The sequence below is a fragment of the Solanum pennellii genome, chromosome 5, assembly GCF_001406875.1.
Source record: "Solanum pennellii chromosome 5, SPENNV200".
Lineage (NCBI taxonomy): Eukaryota > Viridiplantae > Streptophyta > Magnoliopsida > Solanales > Solanaceae > Solanum > Solanum pennellii.
In genome coordinates this window covers 49,714,377-49,739,226 of record NC_028641.1, presented here as the reverse complement: position 1 = coordinate 49,739,226, position 24,850 = coordinate 49,714,377, and the positions used below count along the sequence as shown (strand labels likewise).

The window sequence follows — 24,850 nt, the reverse complement described above, 5'->3', positions numbered from 1 at the left end:
AACTGACCTAATAATGTAAAAATAATAAATTATTTATTTTTTAAAGGTTAAGAAGTCAAACAGACAAATAAGTAGAGAAGTTCATTTTGTTATCCTTGAAAATATACGTAGTCTTTATGAGCTGTAAATTAATTTAGAAATTATAAAATGTAGATAATAAAACAATAGGTTTACACGTGGAGGGCAATGCATTCTGTCAAGTACTATATGTATACTGGCCATAGCACCCATAGTTTAGTATTCGGGGTTTAGTTATTACTCCCTCCGTTTAAATGAAAATATTTATATTTTCTTTTTAATTTGTTTTAGTTAATTTTTTTATTTTTTTTTACTATTTTAATTTTAAATTTTTACTTGGTATGTTTAAGTTCACAAGATAGATATTTGTTATTATTTGACATAATTTTAATTTAGTACTAAAAGATTAAAAAAAATTCCTTTTTTTTAAACTCCGCTCAAATCAAACCAGTTCATCTTTTTTGAAACGAAGAAAATACATTTCATATTATAGTAAGGAAAAAATTAAATAATTTTAAGAGGAGTTTTACATTTATTTAAAGAAAAGTTAATATATATAAATAATTTATTCAAAAATTTTTGAATAATTGTGATCCAAAAATAATAAACTAAAATGTATTTAACTTATCAATCGAATGATACCACTGGTAATATTATAAATTTATAATGGTCTATAAGAAGTGAAGCGAGGATATTTGTAAAAAAATATACTCCCATATAAGAATAAAACTTACTTTATATATATATATACATATATATATATATATATATATATTAAATGTTAAATTTGATTAAAATTATTTATTTTCAATTCACCATATTGTTATATAAAAATCAACATAAATTGATGCAATGGTTAAATTGTTCAATTTTCAATTGAATATCTAAAATTTAACATTAAGAATGAAAAAAAAAATCTATTTGAAAATGCAATTCTTAATTAGTCGTACAACGCACGATTCGATTTTAGTACTAAGAAAAGAGAGACTAGGTGAGAAAGGAAAAATAAATTATGATATACTAAAAGAGTCAGTAATGCTAGCTGTTACGAAAACACAAGGCTGCTAATATACATTCTTCCAAAAACTCTACAAAATACAAACCCACTCCACCTGCTCTTTCTAAAAAGAATTTCTCTCTCTTCATGAATGAAAGAGCAAAACCAGAAATCATATTAATCAGATATCAGTTATTTTAGAACAGAGAGGAGGATTTTTATTAATTTTTTTTTAAAAAATGCAGTTAATGTCACTTTTTGGGTCATCTCCCAGGAGTAGCTCGAATTACAGTCGGCGCTTTGATTTACCAGAGGCAGAAACGTCGGAGCATGTTGGTGGTGCAATGTTGCCTATTTTTTTTCAGAATAATTTACAGAATACTAACAATTATGAGAGAGATTTGGTTGAGGTGACACTACAGCTGGATAAGAATTCCTTTGTTTTGTGTAGCGTAGATCAAAAAATCCAAATTGAAGAAGAAAATTCTCCACCGTATTGGTTAAGATCACCACCGGAAAAGGAGATGATATTGAAAGCGGTGAGGAATAAATCGAGCGCTGAGAGAGCTCTTGGAGGATTGAGATTCATAAGTAAAACGAGTGGAGAATGTGATAGTAATAATAATGATATTTGGGGAAAAGTTGAGAGTCGGTTCAATGCTTTGGCCAAGAATGGTTTGCTCAGAAGAGAAGATTTCGGTGAATGTATTGGTACAGTAGTTTCAACTGGCGCCTAGCCTTCTTTTCAACCACTTTGTTAAATGAAATACTATAAGTTTTATAATCATGATATTAGTTTTTTAATTACACGTGATCATATGGTGTAGGAATGGGGGATTCAAAAGAGTTTGCGGTGGGAGTTTTTGATGCATTAGTGAGAAGAAGGAGACAAAAGATGGCAAGGATAAACAAATCAGAGTTTCACGAATTTTGGTTGCAAATTTCTGACCAAAGTTTTCACGCCAGACTTGAGATTTTCTTTGACATGTATGTCTCTCTCTCTCTTCTATGCTTTTTCGTACCCACCTTCACCATACTACACCTTTGGTTCTAAAATTACAGGTCAAATTTTAGTAAATATTGAATATTTAATTTAGTGATTAAAATGTTAGTGAAAATTCTTAGAGATAATTGATTTTACTAATCTCGTAATTATATTTTTTATGCTTCCGTTGTCTTGTACTTCTTCATGCTGCTAACACGAAAGCTTTATGTCTTCTTTTGTTTTGTTAAATAAAATTGGATTCACTTCTTTGTACATTGAATTATAAATTTACCTCTATTATACACACACTGACAATGACTCACCATCTTCTCTATTGGGAAGACGTGGCGGATTTGCCTAAAATCTTACCCCCACTAACTATTTATTCATTTCATCCAAAAACACTTGCTATAAAAATGGAAAAATAAGAATCCCAAAAGTATATTAATGTAGCTATAAAAAAAAATTTAACTGGTTAATAGTTTGTTCTAAAATTGGGAAAAAACTTATTCGTATTGAATATGTATATTAAATTAATTTAATTTTTATTATTACGTGATTTAATAAAGTAAAATACATGCTAATTAATTATAATTAAGTAAAATAAACTATAAACATGATATGCATATATTGGCTTGATGTATAGACTCGATAACAATAAGTTGGAATATATTTCTATAGTCAATAATTTGATTTTGAAATATCCATATAATTACTTAATAGGTTAGAAGCGACTCTTTTTCTAATAAATATATTATTTCTTTTTTTAAACACATTTTTTTGGTAGAATTTAAACACATTTGGTTGCTAATAAGAATACAGATATTTAAAAAAAACACCTATTAAAATCACTTTAACTAATAAATAATCTTTTTCTTTTCAATCTCATTTTAGCAATTAAAATATAATAACTACATTTGCAGTTTTAGTTAATTATATATGTAATATCACGGTAACTCCATTATTAATTTCATTTTGATAACGATGAGAAAATCTAATAAAATAAAAAATATAGTATTTCTTAATTCTTTTCCGAATCAAAATAGGATAATGTTTGATAATAGTAATAAAATATTATTAAAAAAGGAGGTGTTTGAAATGAAATAAAATAAAATAGTTAAGTATTTTAGGAAAAAACATTTTTGATCCATTAAGACTTCTTTTGACCAAATTATTGATGGCTAGGCATTTTTTAAATTAATAAACTATTGATGATTAGGACTTTTTAGACCAAATTATTGCGGCCAAGAGTATCTTTGGCCCAAATTGTAAACTTAGGACATTTTGTTCAATTACATACGATAACACTTTTTTCTCTGTTCCTCTGTATCTTTCATGTTACAAATTTAACTTGAATTACACGCTTACCTGTTTGTTGCTTCCTAGTCCCTCCCAATATTAATTACTATTGTGTTTTTCATGTTATAAGTCAGACTTATATACACGTTTACCTATTACTAACTTATTTGGTGCAAAATGATTATACTTAAAGATCATATATATATATATACATATATACTTCTATTTTAGACACTTACCTGAGTTTGTCACTATTCATTGTGACTATTTATCAGGTGACACTCTTTGATTTTAAAAATTTGAATTATAGTGATATTTCTAAATGTATTTTTATCATATTGACATAAAAAAATTGAAATCCCTAATAATTTTTCACATAGTTTTAATAAATTCTAGCTTTAACTATGAGTTAATCTAATTAGTTTAACTTAAAAAATTAATTTTAGATCTCATACAACAAAATGAAGTAAATCTATATTGAGATGGTGGAGTATTTAATTTTCAATTGATGAGGATGTAAAATGTAAATATGCATACTTTTTCTTATCATAGGGCTGATAGCAATGGAGATGGAAAAATCACAAAAGAAGAAGTACAAGAGGTAAGATTATCCTTGGTTCAACTTTCTCAATCAAAACAAATACGGTGAACTAAGTAAACAAAAAAACAAAAAGAGTGGTTCAGTTTTGCTCAAATTGACTAATTCCCGTCTAGAATGGGGGCAACTTAAATATATATTTTCTTTTGAAAAAAACAACTTGTTCTTCAATCTTCTAATTATTGTGAAAGTTTGAAAAGTCTGAACAGCTTAATAGTATTTCAGAAACAATTTAGTAGTTTTTATCCAAAGATTTAGCTTTAAAGTAAAAAAAAAAGCCTCTACAATCAAGTTAGTACTATTACTGGATAGAGTAAGGGTATTTTCAACTCAATCCTCTATTTTACTCTCCAAATATAAATATAAAGTTCTCCATTTTTCAGATAATCAATTCCAACTCAATTTTCTATTTTACTCTCTAAAAAAAAATATTTTTCTCTCTTTCTCAAAATTTTATTATTTCTATTTCATTCTTATTCTCAAATTTCATAATATAAAGGGAAAAGGACTAAAAATATCCCTCAACTTTAGTTTATTGTTTGTCTTTACCCTCGTCGTTAAAATGAAGTTAATTTTACCTCTCCCATTACCAATTTCACCAATATTACCCTCATTAGATGGAATCCCCAAAATTAGCCTATATTGATCCAAATTACCCTATTTTTTTTTTTAAAAAAAAAAATCATATTCCCTATTTTTAACCCGGTTAACCGAATTAACCCAATGTCCTATTACCCATTCACCCAAATTTCCATTACCCATTATTTCTCTTTTTCTCTTTTAGAAACCAAGTCCAAGAACAATGTCTTTCATTCACATCTGAAAGAATCAATCGATAGTTTATTCATAACCTAAGTCCAACAGTCTTTCGAGTTTGTTTAGGTTTTATTCTGCTGGATTTTTCTTACATGATGAGGATATATGTCGCTATTTTTATGGTGTGAAGGATATTTATGATAGTTTTGATGTAAAGGCACTGAGTTCTCACATTGATGAAGTGGTTGGTAAGATGGAGAGTTTGCAAGATAAGATTAAACTGATTGTACAAGAGATGGAAAAGAACAAAAATCAGTTAGAAAAAGGAAGTATTCCCAAATTGGAATACAAGAAGTTCTTGGAAGAAGAGGTGATTAAGCCTTTATACTCTGCTCATATTGCCCTTAGGCAAATTAAAACGCCTAGAGCAGATGGATTGGGAATGTGACTATTAAGAAACATCCCTTGATTAATAACTTTGTGATTGAGTAGATCCAAAAGTATATTATCCCGAAGGAGAATAAATATAAGAAGATTAACTTTTTTTAGAGAAATGAATGAAAGATACTTGAAGAACAATGACGGAGGTTAATAGACTTGGCTTCTGCAGTATATAAAGAGAGATAATGGGTAAATGGGTAAAGGAGGTAACAGGGCATTGGGTTAACCGGGTTATTGGGTCGGGCATTGGGTTAAAAATAGGGAATATGGGTTTTTCTTAAAATCGGGTAATTTGGGTCAATTTTGGGGATTCCGTCTATTGAGGCGTAATTTTGGTGAAATTGGTAACGCGAGAGGTAAATTTAACCTCATTTTAACAGCGAGGGTAAATTCAAACAATAAACCAAAGTTGAGGGGTATTTTTGACCCTTTTCCCTAATATAAATCCTTTATTTCTTCTTTTTTTTCAAATAATTATTTTATATCATTTTTAATATGATATAAAATTATATTTTATTTCAAATTTTTAAATAGAATAACTTGCAAGGAAATATAATATAATACATAAATTAGGAGACAAATTCAACTAAAAGTGACATACAATTACATAAACATTCTATTTAAAAATCATTATGCTGCTCTCATAAATACTCTATTAATGCATAACGAAGTTCAAAATAAATATTTTTTGTCCATAATTTTTTTATGTCTACCTTAAAATTGTTCAAATCAGAAATTTGCATCTACCACTATTTTTATAGTTGGAGTTTGAGCATCTACAACATCTTAAATTGGTGCATTGAGATCACGTTCACCCTCAATTAATTAAAATTGCCTAAAATGAATTATAAATTCAAACACGTGAGATGCATGTATTGGATTGGTGTATAAATTATGTGCGTATAGGTTTTAATCGATTAATATCTACATATAATTTTATTTATCTAAAAATAACTATGAGATATCTATGAGAATCTCATCCTACTTGGGAAGATGAGTTTGCTACATCCAAACAACAGGACAGCGAAACGTTAGATAAATATATCAAAGCCAAGAAATTTAGAGACAAAACTAAATTTTAAATGAAAAATTTAGAAACTATTAGTGATCCAAATGTTTGTGATTACCAGCAACGAGAACAAACAACGAATACTTGAAAAAAGAAATGGAGAATCACAATCGCAGTCAGAACTACAATCGCAACAATTGTCGAAATCGTACCCTAATTTTTTTTGCGAATAGTGTTAGATTTGGAAACGACCTACCGGATTACTACATTATTATTGTGATCAGTTGATTATTGTGTTATATATTGTATTTTATCTTGTATATAAATTATTATGTTTTCATTATATTGTATGGTTATTAGTATTTAAATTATTATATTATGTAGGGAAAATGCACAAGTACCCCTTCAACCTATGCCCGAAATCCCAGAGACACACTTATACTATACTAAGGTCCTATTACCCCCCTGAACTTATTTTATAAGTAATTTTCTACCCCTTTTTAGCTTACGTGGCACTAGTTTGAAAAAAAAAGTCAACCATCGTTGGGCCCACAAGATAGTGCCACGTAGGCTAAAAAGGGGTAAAAAATTATTAATAAAATAAGTTCAGGGGGGTAATAGGACCTTAGTATAGTATAAGTGTCTCTGAGATTTCGGGCATAGGTTGAGGGGCATTATCCCTATTATGTATTGTATTGTTATCTTGTATTTAAATTATCATATCATGTATTGTATTTTTAAATTAAATTTTTCATTTTGCAATTTTAATTTTGTGTATTCTTCATAATCAAAATTAATAATAAAATAAAATTTTACTATTGATGATTTTTTTTAAAAAAAACTATTAATTTGATATTAAAGTATTATATATTTAAAAATATTTTTTAAAATATTATATTATTTTCAAAAAAGAATTATGAATATTATATTTTTAATTAATGGAATTATATGTAAAATAATATGTTAATTAGAAAGTAATAAAAATAATAATAAAATAATGAAAAAATGAAATATAGAGTTAGAATAGTAGTTCTCCAAATTTGGAGAACTTCTATTCAACTCTCTATAAATGGAAATAGAGGGAGATTTGGAGGTGTGTTGGAGTGTTCATTCTCTATTTTACTCTCCAAATATAGAGAATGGAGAGTAAAATAGAGGTGGGTTGGAGATGGTCTAAGTACTTACAAAGACCCAAATGGATTTTGATGCAATGGTGAGACTGTTCATCCTTAACCACGGATGTCAGGTATAAGCAATGAATATGGAGAAAATCTTGTTGGTAACGTCACAACATACAATTTGAATTTAGTCGGAGCTCCAATATCAACTCACAAACCAAAAAAAGTGAACTTGATAAAGATGGTAGGTAACTTTAAAAATGCTAATTTTAGATGTTTTTGTTCGTTGACCAGTTGATAATGGTGAGTGCTTCAGCAAATAAGCTATCCAAATTGAAGGAAAATGCAGGAGAGTATGCTTGTTTGATAATGGAGGAATTAGATCCAGAAAATATTGGTTACATTGAGGTATGTTCCTCTGTCTTGCTAAGTGTGTTCAAAACTAGCAACACTAATATGTTCCTTTTCCTTCAGATATGGCAGTTGGAAACACTTCTTCTACAAAGGGACAATTACATGAGCCACAGTACGCCTTTAAGCACAACCACTGTCGACTGGAGTCCAAACATAGGAACCAGCAATGCCAACAACATAGTAAAGAAAGCAAGTCGTACCGTCAAATGCCTTGTCTTAGAAAACTGGCATAGAGGCTCGATTATCTTGCTGTGGTTGCTTGCTATGATTGGACTTTTCATCTGGAAATTCATGCAGTATAGGAAAATGGAAGCATTTCAAGTAATGGGTTACTGTTTGGCTACAGCTAAAGGAGCTGCTGAGACACTAAAGTTTAACATGGCACTAATCCTTCTACCAGTTTGTCGAAACATGTTAACTAGGTTACGTTCAACAAGAGCCAGGATACTTATTCCATTTGATGACAACATCAATTTTCATAAGGTAAACACTCCATACCTCAATTTATCACTAGTATCATGTATTCCTTAACTACGCATTGACTTGCAGATTATTGCGCATGCCATAGCTGTTGCCATAATACTTCATGCAGCCAACCATTTAGCGTGTGATTTTCCCCATTTGGTTAACTCATCGCCAGAAAAATTTGCACTCATAGCTTCTGATTTTGACAAGTTGAAGCCAAGCTACATAAGTCTTTTGACTGGTGTTGAGGGCATCACCGGTATTTCTATGGTAATTTTGATGACTATAGCCTTTATACCGGCAACACGACGCTTCAGGAGGAGCGTACCCAAGTTGACGACCCCTCTGAACCGATTAACAGGATTTAATGCATTTTGGTATTCTCATCACCTTTTGGCATTTGTCTATATATTGCTACTACTACACGGAACGTTCTTGTTCTTTGTCCACAAATGGTATCAGAAGACGGTAAGGACTATGAATATAATTAGTACAAAAAAAGCAAGCATTAAATTGAAAAAACATTTATCTAAGATTATATGCTAACAATGTATCACCAATGACTATTGCAGACGTGGATGTATATCTCCATTCCGTTAATCCTGTACATTGCAGAGAGGACTTTGAGAACATGGCGATCAGAAGACTATGCAGTTAAGATCTTGAAGGTATGTAAGGGCATGAAACTGATACATGTGGCTAAATAGATGGCATTTTCATCAATTACACTTATATTCTCGGTACAGTAGAAGAAAGTATCTCCTAAAATGAAACTGTAAAACCACTTAAGAATATAAGGAGAGGAAGATCAAGAACAAGATAGGGGGAAACGAATAAAGAATTAATTTTTGGACCTTACAGGTTTCTGTACTTCCAGGAGATGTCTTGAGCTTGATCATGTCAAAACCAGCTGGCTTCAAATACAAGAGCGGGCAGTACATATTCCTGCAGTGCCCAACAATATCCTCATTTGAATGGTAGGAATTGTTATTTCACATACAAGCCGATTATGTTCCCAACAGGCATTGAACATATATTTCAATATTTCTCCAGGCATCCATTTTCTATAACATCAGCACCAGGAGATGACTACCTCAGTGTTTATATCCGGATCGTAGGTGACTGGACAAAAGAACTTAAGAGGGTATTCACAGAGATTCCAGCATGTTTAGTTGGTCGAGCAAAGTTTGAAGAACAAGAAAATGTTGATCAAAGAGGGTAACTTTACTATTTCTGTCCAGTGATCAAACCTACATTGTGATTTCCTTTACAAGCTCTAAATATGCTATCGACCATGCAGTTTACCTCGATTGCTAGTTGATGGACCATATGGAGCTCCAGCACAGGACTATCAAAATTATGATGTCTTACTTCTTGTAGGACTTGGTATTGGAGCTACACCTTTTATAAGTATCCTAAAGGATCTACTGAACAATACAAGAGCAGATGAAAATGTGGTAAAATCTTACTTCATCATAATTTTAAAGCAACAACGTTGTAATTATGCTCCAAGTAAATATGTTTCGGCCATGCATGATTCTGTTTCAGGATTCGAATACTGAGACCAGCGCATCAGATGATAGCTGGACAAGTTTTGGTTCTTCAAGCTCAGCATCAAGTGTAAAAAAGAAATCACAAAGGGCAAGAAGTGCACATTTTTATTGGGTTACCAGAGAACCTGGATCCTTAGAGTGGTTCAAAGGAGTGATGAATGAAGTTGCAGAGATGGATCACAAAGTAGTGTACACATACTTCTCGCCACATGTCCTTAATTTGAATTCTAAGTTGTCGATTTCTGTTTTAATAATATTGCCACTCAACTCAGTTATGTTCCTGTATTCTGGTGATGGAACAGGGTCAGATAGAGATGCATAATTATCTAACTAGTGTATATGAAGAAGGTGATGCCAGATCAACTCTCATCACCATGCTCCAGGCACTTAATCATGCAAAACATGGTGTTGACATCTTGTCTGGCACTAAGGTATGATCCATCACATAAACCTTCTCAAAGTGAAATATTTTTAATTCTACTGACATTGAAACTAATTCTTCTGCAGGTGAGGACACATTTTGCAAGGCCCAAGTGGACTGAAGTGTTCAAGAGAATAGCTTTGAAACATCCCTATTCCACAGTAGGTAAAGAATTTCTACAATCTCAATTATGATACTCTAATTTATTAAGCACCAGCAGTTATGACAAGTGCCCCTCCCTTCCTATATGATTTTGCTACTTAACTTAGACCTAATGCCTTATGATTAATTCTGCAAAAATGAGACATCCTCATTCTAATGATAATCATCATATAGTAGAAGCGAATAAAAAAAACAAATATGGAAGGTTAGAGAAAATGATCAAATAATCCCCCAACTTATTACCAAATTTTCAACTACACATTTATACTTCACTAAAGATTCTGTTACTCTCCTTGGCTATTTTAAAGTAAATTTATTTCCTCCCTAAAACGTCATTATAAGGCATGTGTCTTGTGGTGAAATACAAACACTTGACACGTGTATTTCACCATTTAATAATTATTCTTTTTTTTGCAAAATAAAAAATTCACCTCTTTTCACATCCTTTTTTCCTCAATCATTTCTTCAATCCTAACTATAATAAACACTACCTAGGTTTTACCTCAATAAATTTCTATATTTCTAACAATTTATAAGAACGAAAATTCAGGTCAACTTTTCATCCCTTCGAATCTCTAGAAGAGCCTAGAAGATAGGGTCTTAATTAAATATTTCATTCAACCACTCCAACAATCTTTTCATATTATATTTTTACATTTCGTTTGATTTTCTTCATTAGAAAATTCCAAATACACATTTGAATGGTCATGAACATTCCAGATCAGGTTCAACCTCTGATGATTCCATCGTCGGCTCAAAACCATTGTGGATGCACAAACCAATTTGAGACCAATTTGTAACACCAATTTGAGAAACCTCTCTCTTTCCCATTCTATCTAAAATTTTCATGATTAATTTATAATTTGAGTTTTTGATTTTGATTGTTCATTGAGAGAACATATAGGAACCTTATTTTAAAAAGTAAGAAGAAATTGTGTTGTTTCATTTCCTTCTAATAAATTTGAACTTTTTTTTAGAAAAATACAATTATTTCACTTTGACTTTGTTACTTTTGAGTTCATGACTTTGAAAAAAATCAATTAATGGGTATATTTTTTTTTAAAAAAATTATTTATTATATATGTTTAAAATAATTCTATTGAAAAATTATTTATTCATAAAATACATTAATTGTTGATAATTTTTATAGCAAACATCCATTAATGAAGCTTCAACAATGACAATGGTGAAGAAGGTATAGTTGTATAGATTAAATAAGAAGAAAGAAAGAGAAAGAAAAAAGAAAAGAGAAAAAAAACGGAAATTAAAAAAAGAGAAGACTCACTCTCTATGCCAACTCAATACTTAAAAGGAGTTATTTATTTCATTTTAAATAGTCCAAAGGGGTAATAGAACTCCATAAGTGTGTAGTTAAAATTCTGATAATAGGTTGCGGGTCATTTGCTCATTTTATCTAATAGAATATTGCTATATCCAAAGACTAACATGGCCGTTGATTAGATAAAACCAGAGTGGACATAACTCTAAAATTAGAAAGGACCTAGGGATAATGCTCAAGTACCCCTTCAATCTATGTCCGAAATTTCAGAGACACACTTATACTATACTAAGGTCCTATTATCCTCCTGAACTTATTTTATAAATAATTTTCTACCCCTTTTCATCCTACGTGGCATTATCTTGTGGGCTCAACATGTGTTGATATATTTTTTTTCAAACTAGTGCCACGTAGGCTGATATGGGATAGAAAATTTATTTATAAAATAAGTTCAGGGGATAATAAGACCTTTGTATAGTATAAGTGTGTCTCTGAAATTTCATGCATAGGTTGAGGGGGTACTTATGCATTTTCCGAAGGACCTAAAGGCAAGAAGTCATGAATCGTAAATTCTCCATAGTTCATGACATACTCAAACAACTAGATCAACTAATACAGGAAAGTATTTAGTTTATTGAAGCATTTACAAGGTAAACATCCAACTGGGCACTTCCCAATAAAATTGAATATCAAAGAGGGAAAAAAAGTTTGAAATATATTCGAACTTTGACCGAAATTGTTGTAACAATCCAACTTTAAAAAGAATCTTTTACCCCCCTACAATATTTAATAGTGTATTTTAAAAGTATATATGTGTCCACTTGGACATTATAAATATCGCGTCATTATAAATAGTAATGTGTCCACGTGAGCACATATATATCTTTAAAATACACTATTAAATAGTGAAGGTAGGTAATAGGTCCTCCTCAAAGTTTAAAATTGTTACAACAATTTCGGTCAAAGTTCGAATATATTTCAAACCCTTTTTCCTATTAAAAAAGAAAGAGACTAAATATAACAGAAAAATTAAAAAGAAAAAGTGCAAAACGAAACTGGATACTCACAAAATGATATGCAGGAGTCTTCTACTGTGGGATGCCTGTCTTGGCAAAGGAGTTGAAGAAGCTATCACAAGAAGTAACTTACAAGACATCCACACGTTTCGAGTTCCACAAGGAGTACTTCTAATATTAGCAATTTTCATTAATAATATTCAAGTGATTTTTTTTTCTTTTATATTTTGTGATTATTATTTATGTGATGCATGTACATGTATATTTCAATTCAAAAATGTAAATGCATGTATCATTAAAGATACTAAATATGCTGAAAGAGAGTTTTCTCACTAGAAAGTTGTAAATGTTCATCAAAGCAATCATTTTACAGAAATACATGAGACATATTATTGTACCATAATGCACATCTTGTGTTATCTTTTTGTGTGATGATGGTGTCCGGACCAGCATGCACATTTTGACTATTCATTGGCTACCTGTTACGGCCTACGTACCTACCACCAACTTACCAAGGAAATTTAGGCAAATGAGACGAAATCATTTGTTCGCTTTGCCTCAATTTATGTTACGAAATCACCTGTTTCCTCTAAAACTCTTATCTTTTTACTCCTTCACAAATATCATGATTCATTTATATATTTAGTACTTTCTCTAGCTCATATTGAGTGAATTGTTGACACTTTTTTTCATAGTTCAATATAAGTTAATTATTCCAAGTACAAAGAAATTCTTTGGATCCCCCCCCCCCTCCATATTTATCCTTCATGTAATAAGGTTCTTAACTACTTTACACATTATAGTACAACAATTTGGGCATAACCAAAAGGGCAATAGTGGAAAGTAACCTTTAACTGATGTCCTTAAATATTTTTTGCAAAAAGGTTTGTGGATCCCTATATTTGACTCGAATTGTAAATTAGACCCTCTATTTCACAAAGTTTCAACTGGACACTTTTTTTTAATTTAAAGACGGGCATGTCCTTTTAATTGAATGGATCATATTACATGAAAACTAGGCCCAAAGAGGAACCCGAGCCAACACCTAAGTGGTCTTCTTCAGGAAACAAAAAACATAAAAAGAAATAGGAAAGAGGAAAAGGGAAAGAGGAAAGTGGAAAGTAGATCGGAGCAGCATCTTCAATCACCGTGCCCATTTTGTCAAGCATTCTCTAGTGATTTGAAATCACTCCAGCAGTATACCGACTTTGAGGTGTATTTCATCTCGAATGTCGTCTGGCCTCACCAACATGATGAAATCATCTGAATTGGATACTTCTCCAGCAGGGTACTTTAATCAAAGATTCAAATCAGGTGATAGCCCCATTTCCTTTGAAAGATTTCATGTTGTTTAGCACATCCTATTTTAATGACCTAGCACCCTTTATCCCGTAACTTTAACAGGTTGAGCCCATCAAGGAGCTAATACCACTGTCGAAGGCCTCGCAACAATGTTTCTGCACTCCTTCTTAGGTTTTTTTCTTGTTCTGTAACCTCTTCATTGTCATTTTACCATTGTCTCTACGAATAAGATTAAACTCAAACAAAATAAAATTTTTAAGCCCCTTTGACCATTGACCAACCTTAGGTGAAATTAATTTATCTTAGTTGAAAAATGCGCGTTAATTGATGTAAAAAGTAAAAAAAAAAATTTAAAAACGTAATTTCTTTTACCTACCTTAAGAAAAGGAAAAAAAAGCAAATCTCTTTCTTCTTCAAACCTACCCACCCACCTTTTTTCAAATTAGTAGATCTCTCACCTCTCTAGATCTATATCCTCTCTATTATCAATTATGTTTTCTTGAAATCTTACTTTCCCTCCCTTTTCAAACGAAAATCACATATTTATCAAAAATTCAAATTCAAAATAAAATTAATTATAAATGAAAGAAAAAAAACTCCTCTAAATTGAAAGCCTCAATCAAAATGGAAGAAGGATTTTTGCTGCTACTACTTTCTTCTTTTTATCTCTTTAGAAGCAAAACTTCTAAAAAAAAATAAATTTTCATATCTCTTTTGAATTGTAGATACAATTTCGAAAATTTCATATTTCTTGATTTTTCTTTCAATTTCAAGATTTTTTTGGTGTCAAGTTTAGTATTAAGACTAGTATGGATTGAACGCTTTCATCTATTGATGTTATCAATTTAAATTAAATTTTAATAGTGGAAAGTAGCCTTTAATTTATTTCCTTAAATATATTTGGCAAAAAGGTCTGGTTGACCCCTATACTTAACTTGAATTGTAAACTTGACCCTTCTACTTCACAAAGTTTCAACTCGACACTTTTTTTTTAATTTAAAGATGAGCAAGCCCTTTTTATCGAATACACCACATTACATGAAAACCAGGCCCAAAGAGAAACGTGATCCAACGCCTAATTGGTCTTCTTTAGGAAACAAAAAACGAAACAAAATAGGAAAGGGGAAAGAGGAAAGAGGAAAGAGGATAGAGGAAAGTGGATCAGAGAAACATCTTCAATCACCGTGCCCATTCCATCAAGCATTCTCCAACGATTTGAAATCACTCCAGTAGTAATCAACTTTGGGGTGTATTTCATCTCGAACATAGCCTAGTCTTACCAACATCATGAAATCATCCCAATCGGAGACCTCTCGAGCAGGGTACTTTAATCGAAACTTCAAATCAGGTGATATCCACTTTCTTTGAATAAATATCTTCTTGTTTAGAACTTCCTAATACAATGACCTCACAATCTTTTTGGAAAATAGAAGATCTCTCACCTGCTATAACCCTATCCTCTTTAATATCGATTATTTTTCTCTTGCAATCTTACTTTCCCTTACTTTTCAAGTAAATATTGCACGCTTGTCAAATTTCATAACAAAAATTGTAAACAAATGAAAAAATCTTCTCCAAATTGAAACCTCAAATCAAAATTGAAGAAGGATTTTTTCTGATACTACCTGCATCTTTTTTATCTCTTAGAAGCAAAACTTCAAAAAAAAAAAAAAACACACAAATTTTCATCTCTCTTTAAAATTGTAGATAAAACTTTAAAATTTTCTTATTTCTTAATTTTTCATTCAATTTGAAGTTTTTTTTGGTGTCAATTTTATTATTAAGAGTAGAATGGTTGGAGTGCTTTCTTCTATTGATGTTAATATCAATTTTGTTCAAATTGTCATAGTGGAAAGTAGCCTTTAATTTATGTCCTAAAATATTTTTGGCAAAAAGGTCTAGTGGAGCCCTATACTTGACACGAATTGTAAACTAGACCCTTCTACTTCACAAAGTTTCAACTGCACACTTTTTGTTTAAAATTTAATGATTTGCAAGCCCTTTTTATTGAATGACACATAACATGAAACCAGGCCCAAAAGAGGAACCCAATCCAAGACCTAATTGGTCTTTTTCTAAGAAACAAAACAGAAACAAAATAGAAAAGGGGAAGAGGAAAGTGGATCAGAGCGACATCTTCAATCAACGTGCCTATTTCGTCAAGCATTTTCAAGTGATTTTAAATCACTCCAGCAGTACATCGACTTTGTGGTGTATTTCATCTCGAATGTTGCCTCGTCTCACCAACATGAGGAAATCATCCAAATCGGAGACTTCTCCAGCAAGGTGCTTTAATCAAAGCTTCAAATCAGGTGATAGCCTAACTTTTTTTTTTTGAATAAATATCATCTTGTTTATAACTTCCTAATTCAATGACCTCCAACCTTCATCCCATAACTTTGACATGTTGAGCCCATCAAGGAGCTAATACAACTGTCGGAAGTCTCGCGACGAGGTTATTTCACTCCTTCTCTGCTATTTTTCTTGTTCTGTAACCTCCTCATTGCCATTTTACTATTCTCTCTCCAAATGTGATTAAACTCAAACAAAATAAAAATTTTGAACCCCTTTGACCTTGAAAAATTCGCGTGAATTGATTTAAAAAAAAAAGAAACAAGTAATTTCTTTACCTACCTTAAAAAAAGGCAAAAAAGAAAAAGAAAAAGAAATCCCTTTCTTTTTCAAACCAAACCACCCACCTTTATTGAAAATAGTAGATCTCTCACTTGCTATATCCCTATCATCTTTCGCAAACTTACTTTCCCTCACCTTTCAAATGAAAATTATGCATTTATCAAAAATTCAAAACAAAAATAATTGTAAACAAAAGAAAAAAACCTTCTCCAAATTGAAACCTCAAATCGAAATTGAAGAAGGAATTTTACTCCAACTACTTTTTTTTTTATCTCTTTAGAAGTAAAACTTCTAAAAAAATAAACTTTCATCGCTCTTTTAAATTGTACATACAACTTTGAAAATTTCATATTTCTTGATTTTTCTTTCAACTTCAAGATTTTTTGGGTGTCAAGTTTAGTATTAGGAGTAGTATTGTTTGAGTGCTTTCTTCTGTTGATCTTAATATCAGTTTTGATCAAATTGTAAGCTCAGATGGGGCTGCAAAATGTCAATGGACTTTCTTTTGGGTTAGGGTTCTTGAGAACAAAGTGATAAATATTTTTTAAAAGTAATTATTTGTTTAACAAACTAAATATATGAAAATAGCATTATGACCATTAAATCAATGAGATGGATATGATGTGGAATTTTATTTGATGTGGATATGATGTGTCATTCATATAAGATCGAGTGAGGAACACCGACTGACATAAGGGTTTAAAATTTCTATTTTTTTTGAGTTGAAGTGTCTAGTTAAAACTTTGGAGAGTAGAAGGGTAAAATTTACAATTCGAGTCAACTATAAGGGTCCACCAGACCATTTTGCCAATATTTTTCTGAAGGGGCATGCCAAACCCCAACAATTCACTTAATATGGACTAGAGTGAGCAACAACTTAACTTCAAACTTCTCATTTAAATCTTAATGAGATGAATTAGAACCACATTACTTTCTATGACTTAGTTTAGACTTTAAATTCAAAAGTCTTTCTTTTTTCTCTTAAACACTATGCTTAGTCAAACACCTTCACTTAATTGGGATACATGGAGTAAAGGTTTGTATTTATCTTATAAAGTCAATACATCATTTTTATAAGAAGAAGAATGCCAGGGTACTATCATATTATAATCTTTGATCAACAATCATTTGGACAAAATATTGGAAATCAGTATCATCAATATTGAAAGTAGAATCAGAAACTTTTAATATCCTAAAGTTATCCATCCTTGGATCTCCTGAGAAGTTTGAAAACCTATCGATGCACCCTACACTTGACTGTATAGCTGAAAAACTACTTCGGCAACAAAACAAATGGCACAAAGTTTTGAAAAAAGGTGTACAAATCCTTCCTGGAAAAGCCACAATATTTTCATTATGGTCGTATGTACATGATTAATGCATTGGCCGCATGGAGGAGGCTTGGATATAGGGAGGATTACTCATATGTCAACACCAATGCACAGAGGCTCGAAATGACTCTCTTATACACAAACCATAAGGATGCGAGTGAAGAAGAACAGTGAAATTAGAAATATCAATCCGATCTATTTCGTTGCAAATATACGCGTATTTATACAAGGAGAGAAGTGGATCGTTGGATCCTATGTGATGTATTGAAATAAGGCCTGCTTGTAGTAAATTGCTCACACAATGACAGTCAACTTCGATATGATTGATCCTTTCATGGAATACATGATTTCGAGCAATGTGGAGAGCTGATTGACTATATATATCAATGGGAGTTAGTAAGGGCGCAATGAGTTCTTCAAGAAATCTTTCAAGCCAAACTAATTCACCTGCAACCTTTCTTAGGGAGCTATACTCTGCCTTTGCTGAAGATAAAGATATTTTCTTGTGTCTTTGACTTCCAACTGAGTGGACTATTACATAAAAATACAATATACCCCACTTTCCAACTTCTTGGAATTAGGGAATGCAACCCAATCCGAGTCACAATAAGCTCTAACACTGTAAGATCGCTCACGTGACATGAATATGCCTAAAGTAGGATCTGTCTTGAGATAACTTAGGAGGTTGAATGCTTCTTTTAAATAAGGCTCTCTAGGTCGTGCATAATCTGACTAAGGTGTTGCACACTATAGGATATGTCCATTCTAGTATTGATCAAAAAATATAACGTCACAACAAGTTTTCTACGAAATGCAAGTTCTGAAAGTTCAGGGCCTTCTTTGGCATGAAGCTTTACAACAAGATCTAATGGAGAGGTGCAGTTTCTTAGGCTGGAAACATCGTAGGTCTTTGGAAAATCAAGAACAAACTTTCTTTGTGAATGAATCTATTTTCCTTGTAAAGTATTTAATTCCGTCCTAATGAAATAATGTAACTTACCCAAGTCTTTGATCTTGAACTTATCATGTAGGAAAGTTTCGAGTTCTTCTATTTCAGCTACACTTGTGCCAGTTAACATAATATTGTTTACATAAACAAACACAAGAATAGTAAAGTCAACAATTTTATTGTGGAAGAGAGAGTAGTCATTTAAAGTGTGAGTGTATAATGCTTCAGCTTGCTTGGCATATCATTGCCTGCTGGCCTGCTTCAATCCATATAGATATTTATTCAGCTTGCACACCATCCTTCATTTGCCTACTACTAAGCCTGGTGGTACTTCCATGTATACTTCCTCATGTAATTCACCATGGAGGAATGCATTGTTCACATTAAGATGGTAAATGCTCCATCCTTCCTTGACTGTTGTGGCTACGAAGGCTCTTACGGTGGTCATTTTAATTGCTGGTTAAAAGGTAATCCGTTTTAGATATTTTTACACCGGTGACACAAGATTTTGTGCATTTTTAATATCTTCCACATTTTATATATGTTTTTATGAAAGCTTGATATATGAGTTATTACTCTATTACTTTGCTTTATGTACTAGTGGGTTAGGATTAAAAGTTTATAATTTATTTTCTTGTGATTGTCAAATAAAAGAAGTTTCAAATAAACAAGTAATTATTTGTCAATGACATGTAGTGCCACCATCAATAATTACTAATTGCTATCATTTTGACTACATTAATTACAATCTTAATTTAGTTTTAAATTTTTTGACCAATCATACTACTTCCTATTAATTAAAACAGATCAAGTAATTTTCAATTAAATTTGTAAGTCTCATAAGTTAATGACTAATATTGTATTATCTATATTTTGTCTTAAACGAGTTTAGTTAAAACCCAGATAAGAATGAAATTATGACACATTAAACTGCCGCATTCTATAATATAACAATTTTGCCTTGTGAAAAGTATTCCAATGCAAAGATCTAAAGAAGGATTCAGGGATAGTAGAAGGGTCCACTATCATTGAAACCATCCTTGAACCCAAGCCTTGTACAAATTATTTTAAAGCAGACGGTTTTACGGCCTGTAGAAAGGTCCACAGACGGTAGACATGTCCACGGAGATTGACTTCAAAAAATAAAACTTATTAGTTTTTTTTCAAGGTTATACGTGTTTTTTCCTATGCATCTAATACCTAAACTAGGTTGAATTAAAGCCTAATCCAAGACCTATATAAGTCTCTTAAACCTAAAATGAACCATTAGAAATCACTTTTTAAATTTTCCCAAAACCTTCCAAGTTCTTCCCCAATATTATTCTCTCTCTAAAAGCATCAAGGAAAAGGCTAGGATTTCAAGATCAAGTCTGAAAATTCACCATTAATTGTGGGATTTGAACTATGAGTTATGATAGTCTTCATCCATGGATCCCTTTCCTCCATGGAGTTCCTACATTTTCAATTTTTTTAGAGTTAAAAATTCCCAATCGAGTTAGAGTTTTTCATCTATGTCATGCATTGTTTTAAATTTTGGTTGATTTGATTATTTTTGCATGAATTTATATGTTCTCATGATTTTAAGGTGAGTTTTGAGATTTGATCTATTCATGTATACAAGTTCAGAAAATCATGGGTCAAATGGGGATTTCTAACTTTGTAACTTGGAGAATTTAGGAACTCGATGGAGGAAAGGGCTCCATGGATGAAGACTTATAAACCTTATAGTTCAAAGCCCATATTTAATGGTGAATGTGGAGACGTGATCTTGAAATCCTAGTCTTCTATTTCATCAAGCTTTTAGATAGGGAAATTTCGGGGAAAATTTTGGAGGGATTTGGGGAAATTAAAAAAGTGATTAGGAATGGTTAAATTTTAGGATTAAAAGACTTATATAGGGTCTAGGAATATGATTAGACCTAGTTTAGGTATTATATGCGTAGAACAAGACCGATATAACCTTGGAAAATTAACTAACGAGTATTACTTTTCTTAGTCACCCGTCCGTGGACCATTCCACTGTCCGTGAACCTTTCCGCGAACCGTTGCCTTAGAATAATTTTTACAAGGCTTAGGTTCACTGACCGTGGACCGTTTTACGATCCTTGAACCCTCCATTAGATCTTTGCATCAACTACTTTTCACAAGGCAAAAGTGCTATATTATGGAATGTGGTAGTTTAAATGTGCCATAATTTTGTTCTTATCTGGCTTGTAACTAAACTCATATAAGAAAAGATATAGATAATAAAACATTAGTCATTAACTTCTAAAAGTTACAAAATTTAACTGAAAATTACTTCATCTATTTCAATTAATGTGAAGTGGTAGGATGGGTTAAAGCATTTAAAACTAAATGAAGATTGTAATTACTGTAGTCAAAATGATAGAAATTAGTAGTTAATGATGGTGGAACTACATGCCATTGAGAAGTAATTACTTGTCTATTGAAACTTATTTTTATCTAACAATAATAAGAAAATAAATTATAAATTTTTAATTCTGACCCACCAGTATATAAGTTAATCTTTCACCCAACAACAATATTTAATAATAAAGCAGAATTTTCTTTTAATAAAGTAATAAGTCTTATATCAAACATTCATAAACACATATATCAAGTGTGAAAGATATTAAAAATGCATAAAATCTTGTGTCACCAATGTAAACATCTAAAATAAATAACCTTTTTAGTAGTAAGTGATCTTTGGACATATTTATATGCCTAAAGTACTTATTATGCCGTCATTTACGCCTAGTTTGAAGTCAATGTGTACGTGTTTATAGTCTTATTGAGTCGTTTGTTTGTTTATACATTAACCAACATGATTAGTCATGTAGGTAGCTTTAATTGGAGAAACAAGCACAAAAATTGACTAAGGAGAAACTCAAAAGATTTTAGGCAAAAAGAGGGCAAGGAGGAAGCTGAAGAAAATGCACCAAGGCACTTGTGTTGCTCTCCGCGTCACATGGTTTAAGTATAATTTGGGATGCAAGAATAAATTCTAGATAGAACACTCCGTAGACCCTTCGCATCGCGGAGAGGGAGTGAAACCTTGGTCGCGAATATTCAAGGCAAGGCAGATACTCCGTGCTATGGCCACATCACAGAAAAGGACAAGACAACTGAAAGCAAATGTTGAAGCCGCCTCCACCACACACCTGAGTACTTGATTTAGCCGTTTTGACTTTTAGTGTAAATAGGTCATTAATTTTATCCTTACATTTAGTTCGGGTGTTTTTTTTGAAGAACAACTTGGGAGTACGTTTTTCAGCAGTTCTAGGGTTATTTGTTAGACTCTTTTCCTTTCAATATCTGAATGATTAACAAGCGATGTTGGATTAGTTTGTGGATTTTGAGTAGCTAAATACCCTAGTTATGGGGTTGTGGCTACATGCTGATTGTAATATATTGATTTTGATTTTGGGTTAATGTCAATTATCATTTGAATCTTTCTGATGTTCTTATTTTCTGTATTTCATGATTGATCAGCATAGAAATACATTCATTGTGCAAATTGAACTTGGGAAAGGAATATGAGGATAGAACGTGGAACTAAGGAGCTTGTTTAACTCTAAACATCTATGGTAGATTAGCATCTAGGATAAGGATATACCTAGGAACCTTGATTGGGTCATCATACAAGAAGATATCTTAATACTCGATATTTAATCCATCCTATCCCCGCTCAACGATGTAGTTAGGGTGTTATCCATGATCATACATATAACCCTATGATTCATTGATTTGATAGTTTATAATTACTCATATAAATGATATTGATTGAATGATTCCTGACAAATGTTACAGTTGTGGACCTTTCCCAAGTCATAGTTTTAAACCCTTGAAATTGAATCGTGTTCATCACATTTTACTGCAATCGTAGAGGTAGAAAATATATCACTTTTGAAATCTTGAAATATGCTTGTGTTTAATTAAAAGTTAGTGTAATTATGTGTTTCTAAGCGTAAGTCCACGTGGGTACGATATTCTTCTCTTAAAAAGAGCCACTTTATTACTTGTATGACAACGTGCACTTGCGTGTGCGATTTGTCCGCCCTCAAGTTTTTGGCGGCACTGCGGGAACTTTAGAATTATAAATTATTTGATTTTTTCTGATTTTTGAAGTTAATAAGCAAGTGTTGACAACTTGATCTTAGCATTCCATTGTTGCAGGTTAAATCCAAATTGGACTCCATCGAAATCGGAAAGATTCGTACTCTTAGTAACGCCTCCATCGGAATCAGAAAGATTCGTACACTTACATAGAAGGCTGAGAAGATTTACATATCTGGTTCCTCTTGTTATCAGTAATACAGTATCTCCAGTAACAAAAGTGGAGGAGGAAGAACCTCAAACAATAGCCGCCTTGAAAGTAAGAGACTTGGCAATCCTAAGGCCTACCAATGTGACCTCATCTATTCATAAACCTGAAGTTGGTGGGAGGTTTTAATTGAAGTAGAGTATGGTGCAAATACTTCACTCAAATAGGCAGTTAACTGGTCTGCCGCAACAGGATCTAACAGCTCACATTCAGAATTTCCACGAGATCATTGATACTTACACTCAAACTGGTGTGAACAAGGACTACGTGAGGCTCACTTTATTCCTCTTCTCTCAGCTTGGGGATAAAAAGAACGATCAAACTCATGTCGCAAATTCAATTACCACCTGGGTGATTTAGCGCAGAAGTTCCTCATCAGATTTTTTCAATATGGAAAAACACTAAATTAAGGAGTGATATTTTGAGTTTTAGAAAGAAAGGTGGAGAAAACTTCTACCAAGGTTTGGACAAGTTTTAGTTGATGTTAATGAGATTCCCTCATCATCAGTCTAACGAGGTGTTAGTCCATACCTTTATTGAAGGATTGGAGCCTAACACCAAGATTTCTACTTGATTTAGCTGTAGGTGGTCAGTCACTTGAAAAGACATATGCTAAACTGTTCACCTTGCTAAACAGGATTTCTCAAGGAAATCTTGCATGAAATGAAGGGGGAATGGACTTGTGATACAGAAACTGTAGTTATGCTAGAGGTGGATTCTTTTACTGACAAATTGGTGCTATGCAAAACATGATGAGTAACTACTCCAACAATCTAGCATTGGGACAACAACCTGCATAGGCAAATGCAGTTCAACAACCACAAACTTTGTGTGAGATCACCGGAGGTAGCGATCACAGTGCATAGGTATGTGGGTCAAACCCGGAGGAGGCCAACAATACTATGGCAATTCATATAACCCAAGCTGGGGCAACCACCCAAAATTTTCTTGGGGTGGAAATAAAATATCAAGGTCAAGGTCAGAATTAATATACGCTCCAAGGAAATGCACAGAGGTACAAACCATAGGCCCAGAGGGAGCAACCTTAACAACATTATGGAAACATGAGCGTGGAGGAGATGATGAAAAAGATCATGGCTGACCAAGCCTAGTTAGCAGCTGATGTAAGAAATAATCAGTTGGGTACACAAAATCTGGAGAAGCAATTCAGGCAATTTTCTAGTACCTAAAAATCACAGCCACAAAGAGGGATACCTGGAAATGCTGACCCGAATCCGAAATAGGTAAACGTGGTAGGTACACACAGTGGTGTACTCTAATACCTCTAAAGCGACTTAGGTGAAACTAGAGACTAACATATTTGTCATGATGGCCTAAGGTCCTAAAATGGTTTATAATAAGGTTAGGATGAAGTGGTTAACGTTTCATGAAATTTGGAGGTCAAACGTCCAAGAACGTCCATGACGTTCGAAAGGTTTGTCTTGATATGACCTTGTGTGTCTTAGTATGTTTTGTCGTGTTTTATGTGTTCGTTTTCAATGAAATTCATATGAGAGGTCCTAAACTCGTATACGATCATATTTGGGTTGGGAACGCACGGGAAAACATCCCCAAGGACCAACCAAGGGTCCTTGAGAAAGGACCCATCTTGGTGGCCAAAACTGCCTAAGGCAGTCCCACCTACGGAGGTAATCGACGCGCTATAGGCTGATTGACACTCAGTAGGTGGAGGGCGTTGCTCAGGACATAGGCGTGGGAGAATGTACTTCCAAGGACAGTCTCTAACCCACACGACGTACCAACAGGACGGTCCTTTGG

General features: G+C 32.4%; 1 protein-coding gene and 1 non-coding gene across 3 annotated transcripts; one reads left to right on the top strand and one right to left on the bottom strand.

Annotated features, from left to right (window-relative positions):
* The first annotated feature begins 1,066 nt into the window (after positions 1 to 1,066).
* Positions 1,067 to 12,934, top strand: LOC107019082 (respiratory burst oxidase homolog protein E-like). Of its 2 annotated transcripts, none has more exons than XM_015219661.2 (14): positions 1,067 to 1,726; positions 1,843 to 2,002; positions 3,852 to 3,900; positions 7,516 to 7,629; positions 7,696 to 8,118; positions 8,185 to 8,568; positions 8,673 to 8,768; positions 8,962 to 9,077; positions 9,154 to 9,318; positions 9,401 to 9,557; positions 9,649 to 9,837; positions 9,956 to 10,084; positions 10,161 to 10,239; positions 12,597 to 12,934. In XM_015219661.2, the coding sequence occupies exons 1-14, from the start codon at positions 1,255 to 1,257 to the stop codon at positions 12,704 to 12,706; spliced, it is 2,643 nt and encodes an 880-aa protein (XP_015075147.1). In that variant the 5' UTR covers positions 1,067 to 1,254; the 3' UTR covers positions 12,707 to 12,934. The 2 variants fall into 2 exon arrangements, with proteins under 2 accessions (XP_015075147.1, XP_015075148.1); XM_015219662.2 differs by lacking the exon at positions 12,597 to 12,934 and adding an exon at positions 10,957 to 11,148.
* A 10,540-nt stretch (positions 12,935 to 23,474) lies between these two features.
* LOC114077399 lies at positions 23,475 to 23,581 on the bottom strand. Its single transcript, XR_003578705.1, has one exon. It is a non-coding gene; the product is annotated as a small nucleolar RNA R71 (small nucleolar RNA).
* Positions 23,582 to 24,850: the final 1,269 nt, after the last annotated feature.

Excerpts from the sequence above, each read along its gene's own strand:
- LOC107019082 (XM_015219661.2), top strand. The coding sequence starts at position 1,255 with ATGCAGTTAATGTCACTTTTTGGGTCATCTCCCAGGAGTAGCTCGAAT. Across the intron at positions 1,727-1,842 it reads AGATTTCGGTGAATGTATTG|GAATGGGGGATTCAAAAGAG; the intron begins GTACAGTAGTTT and ends CATATGGTGTAG. Across the intron at positions 10,240-12,596 it reads ACATCCCTATTCCACAGTAG|GAGTCTTCTACTGTGGGATG; the intron begins GTAAAGAATTTC and ends AATGATATGCAG.